The sequence below is a fragment of the Solanum verrucosum genome, unplaced genomic scaffold (genome assembly GCF_900185275.1).
Source record: "Solanum verrucosum unplaced genomic scaffold, falcon-dt-bn FXZP01000217.1, whole genome shotgun sequence".
NCBI classification, from domain to species: domain Eukaryota; kingdom Viridiplantae; phylum Streptophyta; class Magnoliopsida; order Solanales; family Solanaceae; genus Solanum; species Solanum verrucosum.
In genome coordinates this window covers 1,420,719-1,438,501 of record NW_026020032.1, presented here as the reverse complement: position 1 = coordinate 1,438,501, position 17,783 = coordinate 1,420,719, and the positions used below count along the sequence as shown (strand labels likewise).

Here is a 17,783-nt window from a genome sequence, read left to right as displayed (position 1 = left end):
TTAGGGTCGGTGCTATACAGTGATTACATCATCTCTTATTTCTTTGTTGTGCATTACTTCTTGTTATTTCGTTTACTTTATAGGTTTTTAATTTGTTATTGTATTATTTATGTAATTCTCCTTCAAATACTACATTTATTTTGAGCTGCTAGTCTATTGTAAATTGGGAAAAAGAACAAATATATCCCCGAACTATCGTAAATAGTATGCAGATACCCTCCGTCATACTTTTGGGACATTGGTGTCCTTGTCGTCCAAAAACTAAAGCATATATGCCCTTCACTCTAACGGAAGACTAAATAGGGACACGTGGCGCAATTTTATCTGTCGATCCGATATTTAATAAACGTCGGGTCAATGGATAAGATTATAACACGTGTATGTCTGTTAGTATAAAGTGTATATATGCTCTAGTTTTTGGACGGCAGGGGCACCAATCTCCCAAAAGTATGACGGAGGGTATCTGCATACCATTTACGATAGTTCGGGGGTATATTTATCCTTTTTCCCATTGTAAATCACGTCTCTACCTCATTAAAGTAGGGTTAAGATCTATACGTACTATCTTCTGTAGATTTCATTTATGAGATTAATATAAAGCCGTCAAAATGGGCTTAGCCCTTGGGGCTGACCCAACCTATTATTGGGGTAGGATTTGTGATAGGATTTTTTAAGCCCATTTAAAACTAGTGCTTATAAGCCCAACTCATATAAGTCATTGGCCCTTGAAGCTTGATCAGAGCTGGACCGGAGTCAGCTCATGGGCCAAACTATTTATTTAAGGGTAACTTACAATTATCTCTCTATTATATGAGCTAATTACTTAAATGCACATTATGTTGTAATATTATGAATCTTACTAGATTTTGGTACTCAAAATTAGGTTAATTTGTTCTAGATACACTCTAACAAAGGGGATTCACATGTATCTAGGATACAAAAACAAATCTTGCGCCTTCGCTTTCCTCCATCTCGCTTGCCACTCTTTTATCTTGCTCGCGTATTTGGGATACATCATAATAGATACATGTATGTCGTATATCTAGTATCCTAGATATATGCTAATTACACTAGATTTTTTGTTACTGCTATTGAAACAACACCATTGCTCGCCATATTTGATTTGAAAATATTCTCATTTTCTTGATGTTATAAAATTTTAAGTTTGAAAAGAAAAAAATGATTAAAAAAAAAGAGGGCTAGCCCGTCCCAGCCCTCAGTCCTTCTATGGTTGGGTTAGGTTGAGCATTTTCAGGCCTTCCAAATGAAGGGTCGGTCCACCCTAGCCCTTCAAATTCCTTGGCGCGCGAGGCTTGCCGACCCTTTTTGACAACTTTAAAGATTATATTGAATATATTATTGTTACTGTATTAAATTCAAACTAAAACACAAATTTTCCATTCCTTTCCGCTAGACTAAATGAAATTATTAAAAAGGAATTTATCTTAGTTTTTGCTAAGTATTCTTCAATTTCAACGAAGGATATTCATGTAATTCGAATCCATCAATTTCAACTAAGGATATTCATGTAATTTGAATCCATCAATTTCAACTAAGGATATTCATGTAATTCGAATCCATCAATCTTTTGAAATCAGCTAATATCATTTAAATTGACTAATTAGTATGTTTATTTGTAGCCCAAGATGTTCAAATTTGGACAAATTTAATTTTTAAAAGGTTAAACTTTTGACATGTTGTATAATATTCAATAATATGATCCATTAATTATTCGTGAAAAATTATCACGCCTAGAATATAATGATATATTCAATCACATAATTTGTTGATAATTTAATCATTCTTTCCAAAAATAAATTAATATAAATATTACAGTATTATATATTCAAAAAAGATTTAAAAGTATGATTAACGTTTAACATATCTTGCATGTGATGATTTGAAGTTTGATGTTTCAATTGATTCCTTTTTTGCTTTCTTAGAAAGATGTATTCCCATCATATTTCAAATCAAATTATTAGTTGATTATGACAGGATTCTTAGTTAGAAGAAATTTCTTATATATAATATTTAATAAAAATAAAAATAAAAATATAATATAAAGTATAAGTGAGGGGAGATAAAATATAAGTTATATTATATAATATAGATGATTGTTTGGATTTTTCACCTTTTTTTGTACTCTATGCATATAGAAAGTAAATATTGTGGATCCACATATATCATTTTTTATCTATTGATATTTACTAACATTAAAATACTAGTATATAAAAACAAATTTAAAATTTGCGGGTTATAAATTTTTATGTTCAAAAGTATAATTTTAATAATAATTAAATTTTCAACTAAATATATTTATAAATATATATCACATGAAATATAAATAAAAGTTACTAATTTTACGTAAACATGTTTCTAGATCTGCTCCTAGCAATATTGAAATTATTTTCTCCTATTTCAAATTTAAAAATGCTATAAATAAGTAATTTGAAGCTAGTGAGAGCTTCCCACTTCTTCTTTAAAAGGAAAATCAAATCATATATTATCTTTTCCCCCCTTTAATGTTTTCCAAAAATAATAATAATAATATTGATACTAATTTGTTTGATGATTGATGTTAATTAATCTGATATCAAAATAAATACATTTTTTTACTCCTAAATTATAACATTTTCTTTTAAAGTTTATCCCAGCAAGTTTTCCATAAGTGGAAAAAGGAAAAAAGAAATTATTGAATTTTGATTCTAGTTATGTTATAATATATGTTTTAGAATATTTAATCTTTAATAATAAAAATATGTATTTTTTATTTTTTTTTAGGTAAGAAAGATATTACATTAGGACTATTTTAGAACTATGTTCTCTTTAATTAACGAGTATCAATTTAAATTTAACACGACATATGGATAATTAAGTATAGTATAATAATAATATATTTTGTATAATTTTACAAGTGGGGTATAAGGTTTGGGGAGAGTAGTGTATATGCAAACCTAATTCCTATCCTGATAGATAGAAAAATTATTTTCGATGGATTCTCGGCTCAAGTAAAAGTACTATAAAGCAGTTCAGAAAATGATATAACACCGAAATAAAGAAAACCAAGACAAAATGCTAAAGAACGCATGACATACTAAAAAGGAACAATTACAATAAAATTATACGATAATAATAGTGCAAAAAGTATTAGATAGTAACAGAAACAAAATAACAAGAACTCCCTAAGTAATACTACGACTATTAGTATGTTAGAAAAAAGTGAGACAACTCTTAACTATCTAATTAATCATATTAGTTCGTGTTATCGTAACTTTCTATCTAAAATCATGTCAACGATAAGCTAAAGTTACCTCACGTAAAGAGCCACCAACATAAAGATTCAAGTGCATCACTTCAGTTAATTAAAATAGGGGTATTATTGACATTTCGGTAATTGAAATTGGATTTTGAATTTATTACACTTGCTTTTAATTATGCTTTTATACAAATTTACTAGAAAATTATATTGGTCATTGGTTATTAATGCTCTAGATTTGGTAAATCTTTGAATATTTTTGACTTTGTAACAAAAATTCATAATTGATATACAAAGGTGGATGAAGAGTATTTTTGTCTTTTCAACTAAAATTAGCAATTTATCTTCTAGAAGGTAGAAGATTTGATGATATTTTCTTACCTTTTCCTAGACCAATTCTTGTTGTTTTTTTTTAAACTTAAAAAAGGAGAAAAAGAGTTCAAGTGGTGCACTATGTATTTTTTAGTTTTAATTTATGTGGTATTTTTTTACTTTTTTCGAGAGTTAATTTGAATAACTTTTTGAAGTTAAATCAAATTAGATCAAATTAGATCAATTTAGTATCTTAAAAAAAATTAAATATTCAAAATTATACAAAAGTATTATCCGATCCATTGCAATTTTTATCATGTTGATATAACAAAGAAATACATTATAAAATGCTTGATAAAATTTAATAGTTTAAATCACAAAAAAAATAATTAAAAAGTATCACGTAAATTGAAACAAAGACAGAAGAGAGTAATGAACAAACTTCTACTTGGTAGCATGCTAAAAATAGTTAACTAACTTGATATTATTAAAATAACATGAGAAATCTTTTTGACTATTCAATAAGTGCATATAGTTTAAATTCGACAAATAGAGATTTTGATCGAATAGTAAATGCCATTTCATTCTTAATCATATAAATTGAATTCGAGCCTTGAATATTGAGTCATCTTTAATAGAGAACATTTTAACTCCATTATAAAAAAATCCAGTTACAAATCTAAATATAATCAGATTCAATACGGATAGTATTAATACATGGATAAACATGAGTAAAAACATGATCACCCTTAATACATCAAACCAAATAGTGGTTAAGACATTGTCTCGACATAACTAATTTTAGGATTACTTGTTTCAACGTACTAATACACTTTATTTATTACGGTTCTTATAAATGCGACAAACAACCTCCTAATAATCGTAGATCAAATTTTATCTATTACATAATTTAGTACTCAAAAAATCGAAAACACTCTCGCATCTATCCCACTTAGATCAATTGTACATACATTATAAGAAAAAGCCAAAAATACCCCTACACGTATGTTCCTATATAGATTCAGACTCTTCTACACTCTGCCAAACAACCCCTTAATGATCGTAGATTAAATCATAAATTACAAATATTTAGCACCCGAAAAGTCTTATATCTACCCACCTAGATCAATTGTACATATATTATACAAAAGGTCCAAAATGCCCTTGCATCTATGTTCCTATTTAGATCCAGAATTTCTCATTTTAGGAGATTTGTAACTTGGACTTATTTTTACGGTTAAACCTCAACGGGACTGAATACATACAATTCATTATTCCCAAATTCTCTTTCCTTCTACAAATTCATGCATCACAACAACAACAACGCACCGTGAGTTACAGATCGGATCAAGCGCATACGGCGGAACACGGCGGAGAACAGCCGCTGCCGGACAACATTGCCGCTTGACGCTTTCATTTCTCTCAAGGTGATTTTTTTTTTGTGATTTCGTTGAGATTTTGATCCGTTACATCGATCTGAGGTTAATTCAGTTTAAGTGAATGTGAATGTATCAGAAATCGCGTTTTTTGATGTTGAATTTGGTACATGCATTGTTTTACTCAGTTGTCGGTGTATTTTTTTTGTGTTTGAACTGGTGGAGATTGGTGATCCGTGTGTGTGTGTGTGTTCAGTTATGATCTGTGTTTTTTGAAGTTGATGCGAGAGGTGAATTGGATTTAATTTTAGCATTTCATTTGTTTTAAGCGTGAAAACGAGTGATTTTTGGGTAAATCATGTGTTGCTGGCGTGGTAGAAAAGCCTAAATCACTCTGAATTCGATCATGGAATTGGAGGATGTGATTTTAAGTTAATAGCATTGGTTCGAAGTTCGATTTCGACTTGTAAGAGTTATATAATTTCTAGATGTCAATTTAGCAGGAAATGGAAGTTCTAGGAGATGGTCTGAGTAGAATGATTTAGTAAATGTAGTTCTTTTTTTGTTGTTGTGTGTGATCTCAGATCTATTTATGTATGATCTATGCTTTGTGAAGTTGACGCGAGAGTTTAATTGGAGTTAGTTTTAGTATTTCATTTGCTATAGGTGTGAAAAAGAGTGAATTTTTGGTAAGTCATGTGTTGCTGGTGCCGCAGAAAAGGCTACTCCATTGTGAATTTGATCATGAAATTGAAAGATATGATTTTAAGTTAATTGCATTGGTTGAAGTTCGACTTCGACATGTAAGAGTTATATAATTTACATGCCAATTTAGCAGTAAAAAAAGGCTCCAAGAGATGGTCTGAGTAGAATGTTTAGTAGATGTGTTTTTATTGTTTATCTAGTTCTTTTTGTTTTTGTTGTTGTTTGTGATGTCAGATCAGTTTACTTATGATCTGTGATTTATGAAGTTGATGCGAGAGGTTAATTTTGCATTTAATTTTAATATTTCATTTGTTTTAGGCGTGAAAAAGAGTTAATTTTTTGTAAATCATGTGTTGTTGGAGCTGCAGGAACGTCCATTTCACTACGAATTCGATCATGAAATTGTAACTAGTAGGATACAATTTTAATTTTTCATTTGGGTGAATCAATTTAGACAGCCAAAAAAGCCTAAGGAAACCTTTGTCAATGAATCTGAGCATTTCTAGTACCTGGGAATGCACTGGTTATTTAGCTCATTCAGTCTCTCTCACTTATTTTTATTTATAATCTTTCATTTTCTCTTCTGCATCTTTAACTTTGTCGATGGTTTACATCTGGGATAGTTTATTCTGGGGGATAAAAGGATTTAAGCCTAACAGAATTGTTGTGGTTGTAGGATGTCTGCTGATGCGGAGTTTTCCAATGGCCCATCCATCTTGACTGATGAAAAATTGCCCGAAGTGGCGAATTCAGCTATTGCATGTGAAATTGCATCTAGCAGTGGCACTCTTGTGTCTACAAAAGAAATTTTGACCTGCCCTGCTGATAAGGGTCAAATGGAACATAATCCTGCCTCAGAGATAACAGGCATTGAAGAAATGAATGGCGAATCCGGTGGTTCAGACAAAGGACATGATGACGAAAAATTAAGAAACGTAAGTGCAGAAGCTGCAAATGCAGGCAGCAGTGGAGACAAGTTACAATGTGACCAAAGTGTGAAGACTGAAAATGCAGACACTGACAGTGGTCAAGGGGCACTGAACATGGTCGCTGAAATCAAAGGGGTGAATGAAAGCGGAGGCGATTTTAATGGTGGTGTTAATTTGATATGTGAAGAAAGTGCAGATGCTGATAAGGTAGAGAGCAATGGCCAAAAGGTATCTAGCACAGAGATTAAAGCCGTTGAAGAAATTATGGGTGAATCTAATGGTTCATGGAAAAATGATAAGAGCGTGGATGCTGAAAAAGGGGATATCAACAATTCAATGGATATCGACCCTGTTACTGAGACAATGGTAGGCATGGAAGGAATGAGAGGTGAATCTACTGGTCCTCACAGAAGTAATGATGACAGAAGATTAACTGAAGAAAGTGCAGATACTGAAAAGGTAGAGAGCGATGGCCAGAGGAAACCTATCACTGTGACAGAAATTAAAGCCGTTGAAGAAATTAGCGGTGAATCTAATGGTTCAAGTGAAAATGATAAGAGTGTGGATGATGAAAAGGGGGATATCAACAATTCAATGGCTATCAACCCTGTTACTGCGACAGTAGACATGGAAGAAATGAGAGGTGAATCTAGTGGCCCTCACAGAAGCAATGATGACAAAAAATTAAGTGAAGAAAGTGCAGGAGCTGAAAAAGCAGACAGCAATGAAGACAAGTCACTATCTGACCAACGTGAGAATGCTGGAAATGAAGACAGTAACAGTCAATCGGCACCCAACATGATCACAAAAATCAAAGGCATCAGTGAAATAGGAGGTGATTCTAACTGTGATGTCAAATTAGTATGTGAAGGAAGTGTGGATGCTGAGAAGGTAGAGATCAATGGCCAAAGGGCACCTAGCACTCTTACAGAGACTGGAGAAATTAGGTCTGAATCTAATGGTTCAAGTAAAATTGATGAGAGAGCAGATGCTGAAAAGGCTAGTGGCAACAATTCAATGGCTACCAACATTGTTACTGAGATCAGTGGATTAGAAGGTCAGTCTATTGGTGTAGAGAAAATTAACATTATGTCTGAGATCACTGGAATAGATGTTGAGTCTAATGGTGCAGAGGAAATAAGTAATTATGAATTAGTACACCAAGAGAGCACAAACATTGAAAAAGCAGACAGCCAAGGTCAAAAGATTTCCCATATCGTAAGTGAAATCAAAGAAATTGAAGATATAGAAAGTGAATCTGATGTCGCAAACAAAAGGACTAATGGAAACTCAACATCTGAAGATAGAAAGGATGGTGAAGTGGCGAATGATAGCACTCCAGTTCATAAAGGGTGTGTTCCTAACAATCTAAATGTTATTATTTCTCCTTTATCCTTCTTTTGGTATGACTTAGTGAAAGCAGTCTCCAGATCTGCCCCCTCCCCCACACAAAAGGACCAAAAATATTTCCTTAGACTTAATTTTTTTTGTAGGTGATTTAATTAGACTTAATGTAGTTGATAAGTATAGTTGTGAGCAGATTTATATGAGCAGGAAAACATCTGTTCCTTTTGCTGCTAAAGAGAGATCTGTGGTCCAATTAAAAAGAACATTGTTCAAATCAATACCTTTACTTTTTTTTTGCTCTGCCATGATTTTAGTAGATATGCAACTGTAACCTACGTCCTCATGTTTTATTATGAAGAACTCATATATTCTCTCTTCTCTATCTTGAACACAATATTTGTCTGATTCATTTCTGATTTCTTAGTGAGAGGTTTCATAGTCTGCAGACAGATAATTATGGTTCTATCCTCAATCACATTTTCTATTAAGAGACGTATGTGTGCAGGGAGGCAGAATGAATATGCAACATTCCCATTTATGTTTCTTCATTAATGATCATATGCTATGGGATGTATGTGACTTATATCTTATCTTGCATTTAGTGGCGGCATTGTTTTCATTATAGAAATGTATATGGATCAGTATCACTTGAAATAGACTTGATGTTTGTTCAGCAACTTGATATTCTGAATGCATTGATTTTTTATCTTTTCCAAATTGAGTTAAGATATTAAACTGATTAACCAACTTGAAGGGCTTCACGTCAATTTGTCCGACTGCTGTAGAAGTGACTATTTACTAGGTAAACATAGTGATGCTGAATTTTCCCATGTCTCTTCTATTTTCTAACCTAAATTCTGCTTCAAGCAGTGAAATCCTTTGCAGCATTGATGATGTCACATTTAGAAAGGAGAGCGTTAATAGCTTGGATGATGATGTTCAAAATGTGTGCAACACAGTCTTCGACACTAAATGCAATGAAGAAGTTGGAAGTAAATTTGATGGTGACAAAGAAGTAGATGACAAAGCGGTGCGCCAAAGAGATGAGGATTCTGGAAGATTGCATTCTGATAGTCTAGCTAGTGAAGGGTGAGTTCCTAACTTCTGAAGTTCCACTCTGCCCTTTGTTAAGGATGAGACAATTAACCTGAAAATATCTCAACCACATTTTGGATGGAAGGAAATTAATTCCCTTTGTATTTAATGTGTACGATCTCCGCTTGTTATTAGACATAAAGATTGAAATCCAAGTTAACTTAAAGTGAGATCTAGACTGAGTCAAGTAGATATAGCTTTTATGGGTTAGCAGTTATTGAAAAAACTCAATTTAAATTGAGTATTTCAGTTTCAAATATAAATAAATTGAGTATTCCAGTCAGTGCTCTTCCCTGAAGACAATTTTTTTTCTCCTCGCTAAAGCAAAGTTCTTCTAGAATTTCGACACGCACCCAAGGATGTTACCATGAACCTAGAATAGCTCATTGGAAACCAGTGTTCAAATCTTGGAGCAGGCAAACTGTGTCTTTAGTCTGGTTCCTTGTCACTATCTACACTCTAGCACTCCTTCCAAGAGTTGGATCCTGCTACTGTTGATTAATTTTGGTTGCCCTAATCAAATGGTTATGAAGTTAGGAATATGTTATCTTGCTGCTTTTACATCTTGTGATCATCTGTGCTTCACCTAATTGGTAGACTTCTGGATAGCTAACTGAAGATCCGTTTGTATTATGACTGTAGGATGTCCAGTGATGCTGAACTTTCACATGGCCCCTCTGTTTTGGCTGATGCAAGGTTATCTGAAGTAGAGAATTCTTTTACTTCGTTCAGCAGAGATATGTCTAGCAATGATGCTATTGCATTGGGAAATGAAGCTACTGATAGCTGTATTTCTCATGGTCAAAGTCCAGCTTATATGGTTCAAGAGATCATTGGTAAAGCAGTAGGAAGTGAATCTAATGATGTGGACAGAAGTAGCAATGACAATTTGATGTGTGAAGACTTTGAGGATGACAAAAGTTTCAACTGCAGTAGTCCAGCTGCTGAAGGGTGAGTATATGGATTTTAAAAAATTAACTTTGTTTACTTCAATTGTACTATATGGTTGAGGATAGAAACTCACCAAATAAAGACACATCTTTATAGAATCAATCTTTCTGGTTCGATGGTGACTTGATGTATATAAGCTAGTAAGTAAATTCTTTCCTCCTTTTTCTGCTCAGAATAGTCCGTCTCATGCAATTAGAGAAGTATTAACTAACAAATTGAATCTGTTGTTTATCTGTAGTCATGCAACTTAAAGTCTTTAATGCACGTATAAATATGGTATGTATATATGATTGATGTGCAAATTAGTAATTAGGTTCAGATTGGTGAATGAGTATATTCAATGATGGCTGTTACATGTCAAATTAGACATGAACGAAGTAGAAAAAGGCAAGTTAAAAAGAATGACAGCCCAAAACCAAAAAAGAGAAGTGCATAGACTACTACATTGTCACACCATTAAAGTTCGATGTCTCGTGAGGGTTGATGAATTTGATGGTTTCTGCAAGGAAGAATACAATCAAGGGTGAGTGTGCATTGTTCCTGTGTGTATATGTAGATAGGTTAATGCGATAAATGCATATACTACCACATTGTCACACCATTAAAGCTTGAGGCCATCCCTCATCCGTGATGAATAATTCACATAGACTATAGTCCAAGGCTCTGAGGTATTCTAAATTTCCCTCAATCCTAGTTGAGCAAGAAAAGAAACAAAATTTTGGATTGCAATTCAATCTCTGAATTCTCAACTTATTCCCGGTGTAATTGGCAGATAAATGTAGTGTGTTCTAGTTAATGCTCTTTGAAGAAGAATCCACTCTTGCTCGTTTAAAATTGTCTTCATTTTCAAATAGCTGTTTGGAGTAAAAAAACTTAAGTCTTTGTCTATTTGCTCCTGTGATGTAGGATGTCTTGTAATGCTGAGTTTTCCCAAGGCCTATCTACTTCCGTTGATTCAAAAATTTCTGAAGTGGGTAATTATTGTGCTTCAAATACTGAAGACGTGTCTAGCAACGACACTGTTGGGGCTGAAAATGCAGATTTGAATAGCTCTACTGATGACCCCCAACTGCTGGGACCTAACTTGATCAGTGACGGTAGTGGAGTTGAAATTTTGGAAGGTGAATTAAATGGTGGTGATCACAGTATAAACAAGGGAATACTTAACAAAAAATGTGAGGATCCTGAAAAATCACACAAAAATTCAGATAATGTGGGGTACGTTTCGAACTATCTAAACCTATATTATTCAAGCAATTAAGGATATAAATCTGTGCAGATAGAAGAGGCTATTCTAGTGTAATCTATATTGTTATTCCTCTTTTTGCTGTCTTATCTGTTCCTCTGATTTGAATAAGAAAATTTCAAAATGGAATGTCTGTTTCTTGTGTGCCTTAACATTTAATAACCTCAATCTTTGTGGATAACTAAGTTGATCTCTTGGTCTCTCCTGCTAAGTTGCGCGGACTCTTCACTTTCAATGCCGCACCCGTGTCGGATTCTCCAAAAATACACTACTTTTGGCTAATCCGACACGCACCCCTTGACACTATTGAAGAGTCCGAGGTGTTGCTCCTGTATATTTTAATTTTCAATTGCTCTCAAGTTCCACTTTTAATTTTAATTACACGGGCTAAATTGGTCTTTCTACCATATCCACTTTCCAAATCCTGAAAAGCTATTGAATATTGTGATACTTTTGCCATTGGACTAACTATTACGCCATCTCGTCAAGATAAATAAGGTGGATTCTATCATTAGTTGTTACCTCTAAGAAAAAAGTGTGGCTACTATAAATCCAAGAGCTATTATTTGTAAAAGGGCACCATTAACTTCCCTATCAGTTATACAAGTAATTCATATAGTTATGAAACCCGTATGGGTATCTCCTATGTCTTCTATTTTTAATAAAGAAATATTGGTTTTCGAAATTATTTAGTAAATATATTTGATAAAAAAGATAAAATTGATTATTTTCAAACATATCCCACTCACTCGAGTGTCCCTGCAGTAGTTTTGAATATTAATGAGGTGGCGTGACGTATATGTTAGCTGGAATCTTCATGATTTAGATATAAACCTTTGTTTTCTAGTTAATCAAGCCAAGTATCATTCATACATTATTTCATAAATGCTCCTGTTGGAAGAAGAAATTTGTTTATGGCTTAATTCTTTTTTATTCTTCATTTATATTTAAAAAACAATTATGGGTGGTTACACAGGCAATTATGGTTGATCTATTGAATGGTGGATCACTTTCCTCTTGTTCAAAATGTGAAAAACAAATAGATCACTGATGTAATATTAGTTGTCTCAAGGATGTTCTTTTATTGATCGGCTTATAATGATTACCATATACAGTCCTGTGAATTATTTGCATTTATAGTGTTCATCGTCTCTACCAATACCAAAGTTGGAAAATAACACAGCAACCAAATGCAAGTTCTCTGAAATATACCTTCAAGTTTCAAACATTTTATAGTGTGTGCTTTTTGATTCATCTATTTATGTGGAAAAATGTCTTTTTCTTTTGGAGAACTCAATATACTTTAATTGTATTATAAGCTTTTACAATCCTTCTTTCTTAATGCAATCATATCTTTTGACAAATAGGTACTGTCCTTGTTGATGCGCCCACAATATAGTGTTCTTATATTAAACCAGTATTCACAATAATATTGTAAATTTTCCACTTCTTAATCTTAGGGGATTTGCTCCCATTAGTCACTTTTCATTTTCACTAGAAGTTTTACTTATATTTATAATTAGGTTCCTATATAGGGAAGTTTTCTTTAGTCTTATGATCTTATTCTATTCTAATTTCCTTTGATGATTTGGTGGTTGATGCTAATGAGTTGTTGGATTTGTTATGTCCTGGAATAGAATCATTAGTTAGTTTATCATGTTATCTTGTTGCTTTGCATGTAATTTTGTCATTTTGTAGTATCAGAATTTGCCTTGCTGTATTGACACGATTAAGTAAGCTGTTTGTTATTCTTGTCTTCTAGGGCGCGCAGTGATGCTGAATTTTCTATCGATCAGTCTGTTTTAGCTGATGTGGAATTGTGCAAAGCTGGAAATTTTTCTGCTTCAAGCATTAAAGATGAGTGCCGCGATGTTGTATGTGGAAATACTTTGAATGACCCCATTCGTGAATGTAAAATGGTCCCTGATATGGCTATAGAGTTAACTGACATTAAGAAGGAAGGTGAATCTAGTGTTGCGGACCAAACCAGCGATGACAAATTCATACATGAAAGTGTGGATGCTGAAAAATCACCGAGCATAAGTATTGACGAAAGGTAAAAGCACCTGACAATCTTTACACTAAGCAGAGGATTTCCCTCAGAAAGCAAAGATATCACCCTTTGCTGAGTAAACTATCTGGAACGAAAGCCAAATGTTTTTGGTTTCACAGTACCTTCCATTTTTATGAGTTTGGCAATTAAGAAACTTAAATCTTACTTATATCCAGGTGGGGAATTGAAGTTTAGATTAATTGGATTACTAAATATGACATGGTTGCTGTTCTAAAAACTTGCACAGTTTGATGAATCATTTATTTCCTTGAGAAAGCTAATTAATCCTGTTTGGCTGGTGAAACTATTTCGAAAAAGCAAACTGTTTCTTCTCACCCCCTTTCCATTTTCCGTGTCCACCCGAAAAAATGTCATCTTAATTACTTATTAAACAAGAAATTTATGTCCATGTGTGGTATAAGTTTAGGTTGATTGAATTTCTGAGTCAAGCATTGTTCTGGAATAAAAGTTTTCAGTTTACTTCATTAAAAATAGAACTCACAGCTCTTCTAAAAAAATAAAAGAAATATACATTTTTTTTTCGTAACTTTTGCAGTTCTAGTGATTTTGGTGAAAAATGTTCATCAGCTACTCAACTAGTGTTCCTCTCAGGAGAGGAAATCTGTTTCTCATGCTTGTAAACTTTTTTTCCCCGAGTTTTGTGGTTGAAATAGTTGATGCTCTGAGCACTTATCAAATGGTTGTGGCAGCAATGTCAGTCATGAGGTAGACTGGCAATGTACTTTTGACTGCCTTCTTGTTACCTTTTAGTTTTCAGTGATGAAGGTCAATTTCTTCTCACTTTTTAGTGTTGTTAATGTTAATTGCAGTAGTTATAAGTTTTACTTTTATCTGCTTATTTACTTATGTTTCTTTTAATATGTGTGATCTTCTTAACTGATGGGTTGTTTATCAATTGATTATCAAGGTTAGAAAATTTCATGTGATCTCTGATTGTAGGATGTCTTGCAATGATGAAAGTAGCCAGGATCAGGCTACTTTAGCTGATTTAGAGTTATCTGAAGCAGGAAACACTTCAAGCAGTAGAGATGTTTCTAGCTTTGATACTGTGACATTTGAAAATGAGACTTTGACTTGCCCAATTGAAATTGATCAAGAGTCAGCCAACACGAGCATAGAGATCGCAGGCACTGAAGAAATGACAGGTGGTTCAGACAGGAGTAATGATGACAAACTAATATGTGAACAAAGTGGGAATGCTGAAATTTCAAACACTAACGAAGTGTTGGCCACTTCACCTGAATGTTCCTCTGTGGATGTTGCGGCTGTAAAGGATATGAATCAGATCGCAGCAAAGGGATTTTACTTCCTGATCAGGATGCCAAGATTTGAAGATGAAAAAATCCGAGAATGCATCAAAGTTGCTGAGCAAAATGTTGATGAGAAGACACAGCATAGGGATGCCTTTAGACAAAAAATCAGAAATAAAAGAGTATACCTCCTAGATTCAATATATTTTAATCTCTTTATTGTGGCTTTCTTCATAAACCTTAGTAGGAAGTCTTTTTTCAATGAGCAGGCCAATTGCCAAACCCATGGTGCTGAATTTGAAGCTGCCAAAGCTCAAGAGAGAGATGCTAGAAAGCAAGTCAGGACCAAGCGTGCGGATATCTCGACACTTCAAGATATAATTGATAAGGCGAAGAATGCAGTTGCCGTTACTGAGATTGATAATAGGGTATGGATTTGTGACAATGTCTCGCTTCTCTTCTGGAAAAAATTCTAATCAGCAACTGGAGTGTTTTGTTTCTTTTTATGAATTTGTTTTTATGTTGCCTGATCTATGACCTGCAGATTTGTAATATGGAGCACATCATTGGACATGAAACTGTACCTCTAAAGGAGGAAAAGCTTCTAATTCGTGAAATCAAGCAACTGAAGCAGCTTCGTGGACAGCTTTCCTCTAACATTGGCAGCCAGGATGAAGTGCAGAAGTCTCTGGATGAGAGAGAAGTAAATGAAGAGCGATTGAGGGTGGGCCCACTATGATGCTTTAATATTCCTCTGAATATTACCTTCTACTGCTTATCATAATTATAATTGATTGTTATCAACTGGTGTCATTAACATTGTTCATTGAAGAGTAATTATGAATGCTCGGCAGCAGCACTTATTGGAACATGCTGTCACTTTTTGATACTTTGTGTTATGATTTTCTTTTCCTTCTAATTTTCCTTAACCTGGAGCCAAATGTGTGCAGGCCTTGAAGAAAGAGCTTGATAGCCTCAAAGTCAAGGTCTCAAAAGCTGAAACAATTGCGATGGCAGCTAGCCGAAAATTTGAAGATGAGAGTCGAAAGCTCAAAGAATTGCAAGCACAGTTTAAAGCTGCAGATGATATTCGCCAAGAAGCATATGAAGAATTGCGGAATTTAAAAAAGGGACTGTATGAGAAGGTTTGTAATCACATCAGAGTATTGAACCTTAATCTGTTATAATCTGTTCTCCTTTTGAAGATTCCTTGCTCGATCTCCTACCCTCTATTGATAGAAAAACTTCTTTCTACAGTTTTTACTTCACGATACAGTCTCAAACATTTTTCCTTCCCAAATTATTTGTACACTGGGTTAGTCTTTACTCTTACAAATGCTTGAAGCTGGCAGACTTCTGAATTTCTTTCTTTCTTTTACATGTAATTTTGTTGGTTAGTAAAAGTCTCTAGTCCTGTCGTTTATTTATTTCATTTTCTATGGTTGCGTAATTCTGGAGGCTGGTTAATTAACTGTTCAACTTTAAACCATAAATTATGTTTGACTGAGAAAATTCTACTGGATCTCATAATGCCTGAACATGCAGAATATTCATTTCCGGACATACAAGGATGAAGCGACTTTGGCTAGTGATCATGCACGAAACAGAGAAATGGAGACTCTTAATCATCTCTGTGTGAATCAGGTTGGTCAGCAATTTCACTCTTCGATGTCTTCCAGAGAAATTTCATGCTTGCTTGTGTCTAATTTTTACTCTGTCAGGTTGAAAGGTACATGGATCTTTGGAACAAGAATGATGAGTTCAGAAAAGATTACATCAGGTGTAATACAAGGAGTACAGTAAGGAGATTTGGGACCTTGGATGGTCGTTCACTTGGTCCTGATGAGGAGCCAGCTGTTCTTCCCAGTTACCGGGTGGAAAGAGTTAATAGGATGGTAACAAGTGTAGATAAAGTCAATAGTGTGTCACAACGTCCGATCTCTCAGCAAGTAAAACAAGTAGTAGTTCTTAAGAATGAAATTAAGGATGACAATGTTGTTCTGCCAGCAGCGGAAGGGATGAAACAGGTTGAGAAAACGAAAGAGGCTCGCAAACCAATTGAAAGAGAGAGTACAGTTGATGAGCCAAAAGAGGCTGTGCCTCTGCAAACTGCTGAGGAGCTAGAGGCTGCTAGAAAGGAGGAGGAACTGAGGAAGCGTGAGGAGGAAGCCAGGTTGAAAGAGCAACGGCGGTTGGAGGAGATTGCAAAGGCTAAGGAGGCGTTAGAAAGGAAAAAACGCAATGCAGAGAAGGCCCAACAGAGAGCTGAAATGCGAGCCCAGAAGGAAGAAGAACAGAGACTGAAGGTAAATCTTCAGCTCTTTCAAATCAGATTGGTTTCTCTCAATAAATTATGGTTTTACATGCACAGTTTTAAAATCATATCTTGTTTAATACAGGAGAAGGAGAAAAAACTGCGGAAAAGGGAAAGGAAGAAGGGCTCCGTAGGTGAAACACAGAGCGAAACTAATGATGGTGAAACTGCTTTGATTTCCACCAGCCTAAGAGAAACTGTCAAGGATCCCGAGGCTACTGAGAATCCTCAAACAATCACTAGGAGAAAACAGAAATCGTCTCAATATACAAAACAAATGAAGACTAAATCCATTCCTCCCCCGCCTCGCATCAAAGGTAAAAGGAAATGGCAGCAGTGGCTTTGGTTATTTCTTTCTTGCGCAGTCGTCATTGCTCTGTTCTTCCTAGGAAACATTGGCTTCTTCTCCCATCTGAAGCCTCCAAAAAACCCTGGATATTAGGGTCATTACCTTGTTAGATTTGGCTTGGAGTGAAGACGACAGGTTTGTTTTATATCTTACAGATGAAGAGAGGAGAGGCCATTCTTTCGTTCTATATATATACATAACATAATATGTTGGTTCATCATAGTTTTGAACATTTTGGTTCTTAGTAGAGTGATCAGATGTTTTTTAAGCAACATAATATTGGTATTTATTACTTTACTACAAAAAAAAATACAGATACTTAATAATCCTATAGTTGTTTTTGTGTTTAATGGTAAAGTATTATCCAATATGTAGTCGAGCGTCGACTAGTTTTTCAATATTATTATTATCGGTTGTTTCCTTGTTTAAGTTACCATGGTGTTTGTTGTTGCTATTAGTATGCTTTACTTGAGCCGAGGGTGTATCGGAAGCAACTTCTCTACCTTCACAAGATAGCGGCAAGGTTGCGTTCGCGATATCTCTCTAGACCCCACTTGTTAAAAATCATTTCTCTTTATT

General features: G+C 34.2%; 1 protein-coding gene across 1 annotated transcript; it reads left to right on the top strand.

Moving 5' to 3' along the window:
• Positions 1 to 6,326: 6,326 nt before the first annotated feature.
• LOC125821539 (uncharacterized) lies at positions 6,327 to 17,530 on the top strand. The gene is made up of 12 exons (XM_049500958.1): positions 6,327 to 7,930; positions 8,796 to 9,014; positions 9,663 to 9,971; positions 10,878 to 11,189; positions 12,980 to 13,273; positions 14,231 to 14,723; positions 14,811 to 14,969; positions 15,086 to 15,265; positions 15,492 to 15,686; positions 16,087 to 16,185; positions 16,263 to 16,847; positions 16,941 to 17,530. The coding sequence occupies exons 1-12, from the start codon at positions 6,327 to 6,329 to the stop codon at positions 17,295 to 17,297; spliced, it is 4,806 nt and encodes a 1,601-aa protein (XP_049356915.1). The 3' UTR covers positions 17,298 to 17,530.
• Positions 17,531 to 17,783: the final 253 nt, after the last annotated feature.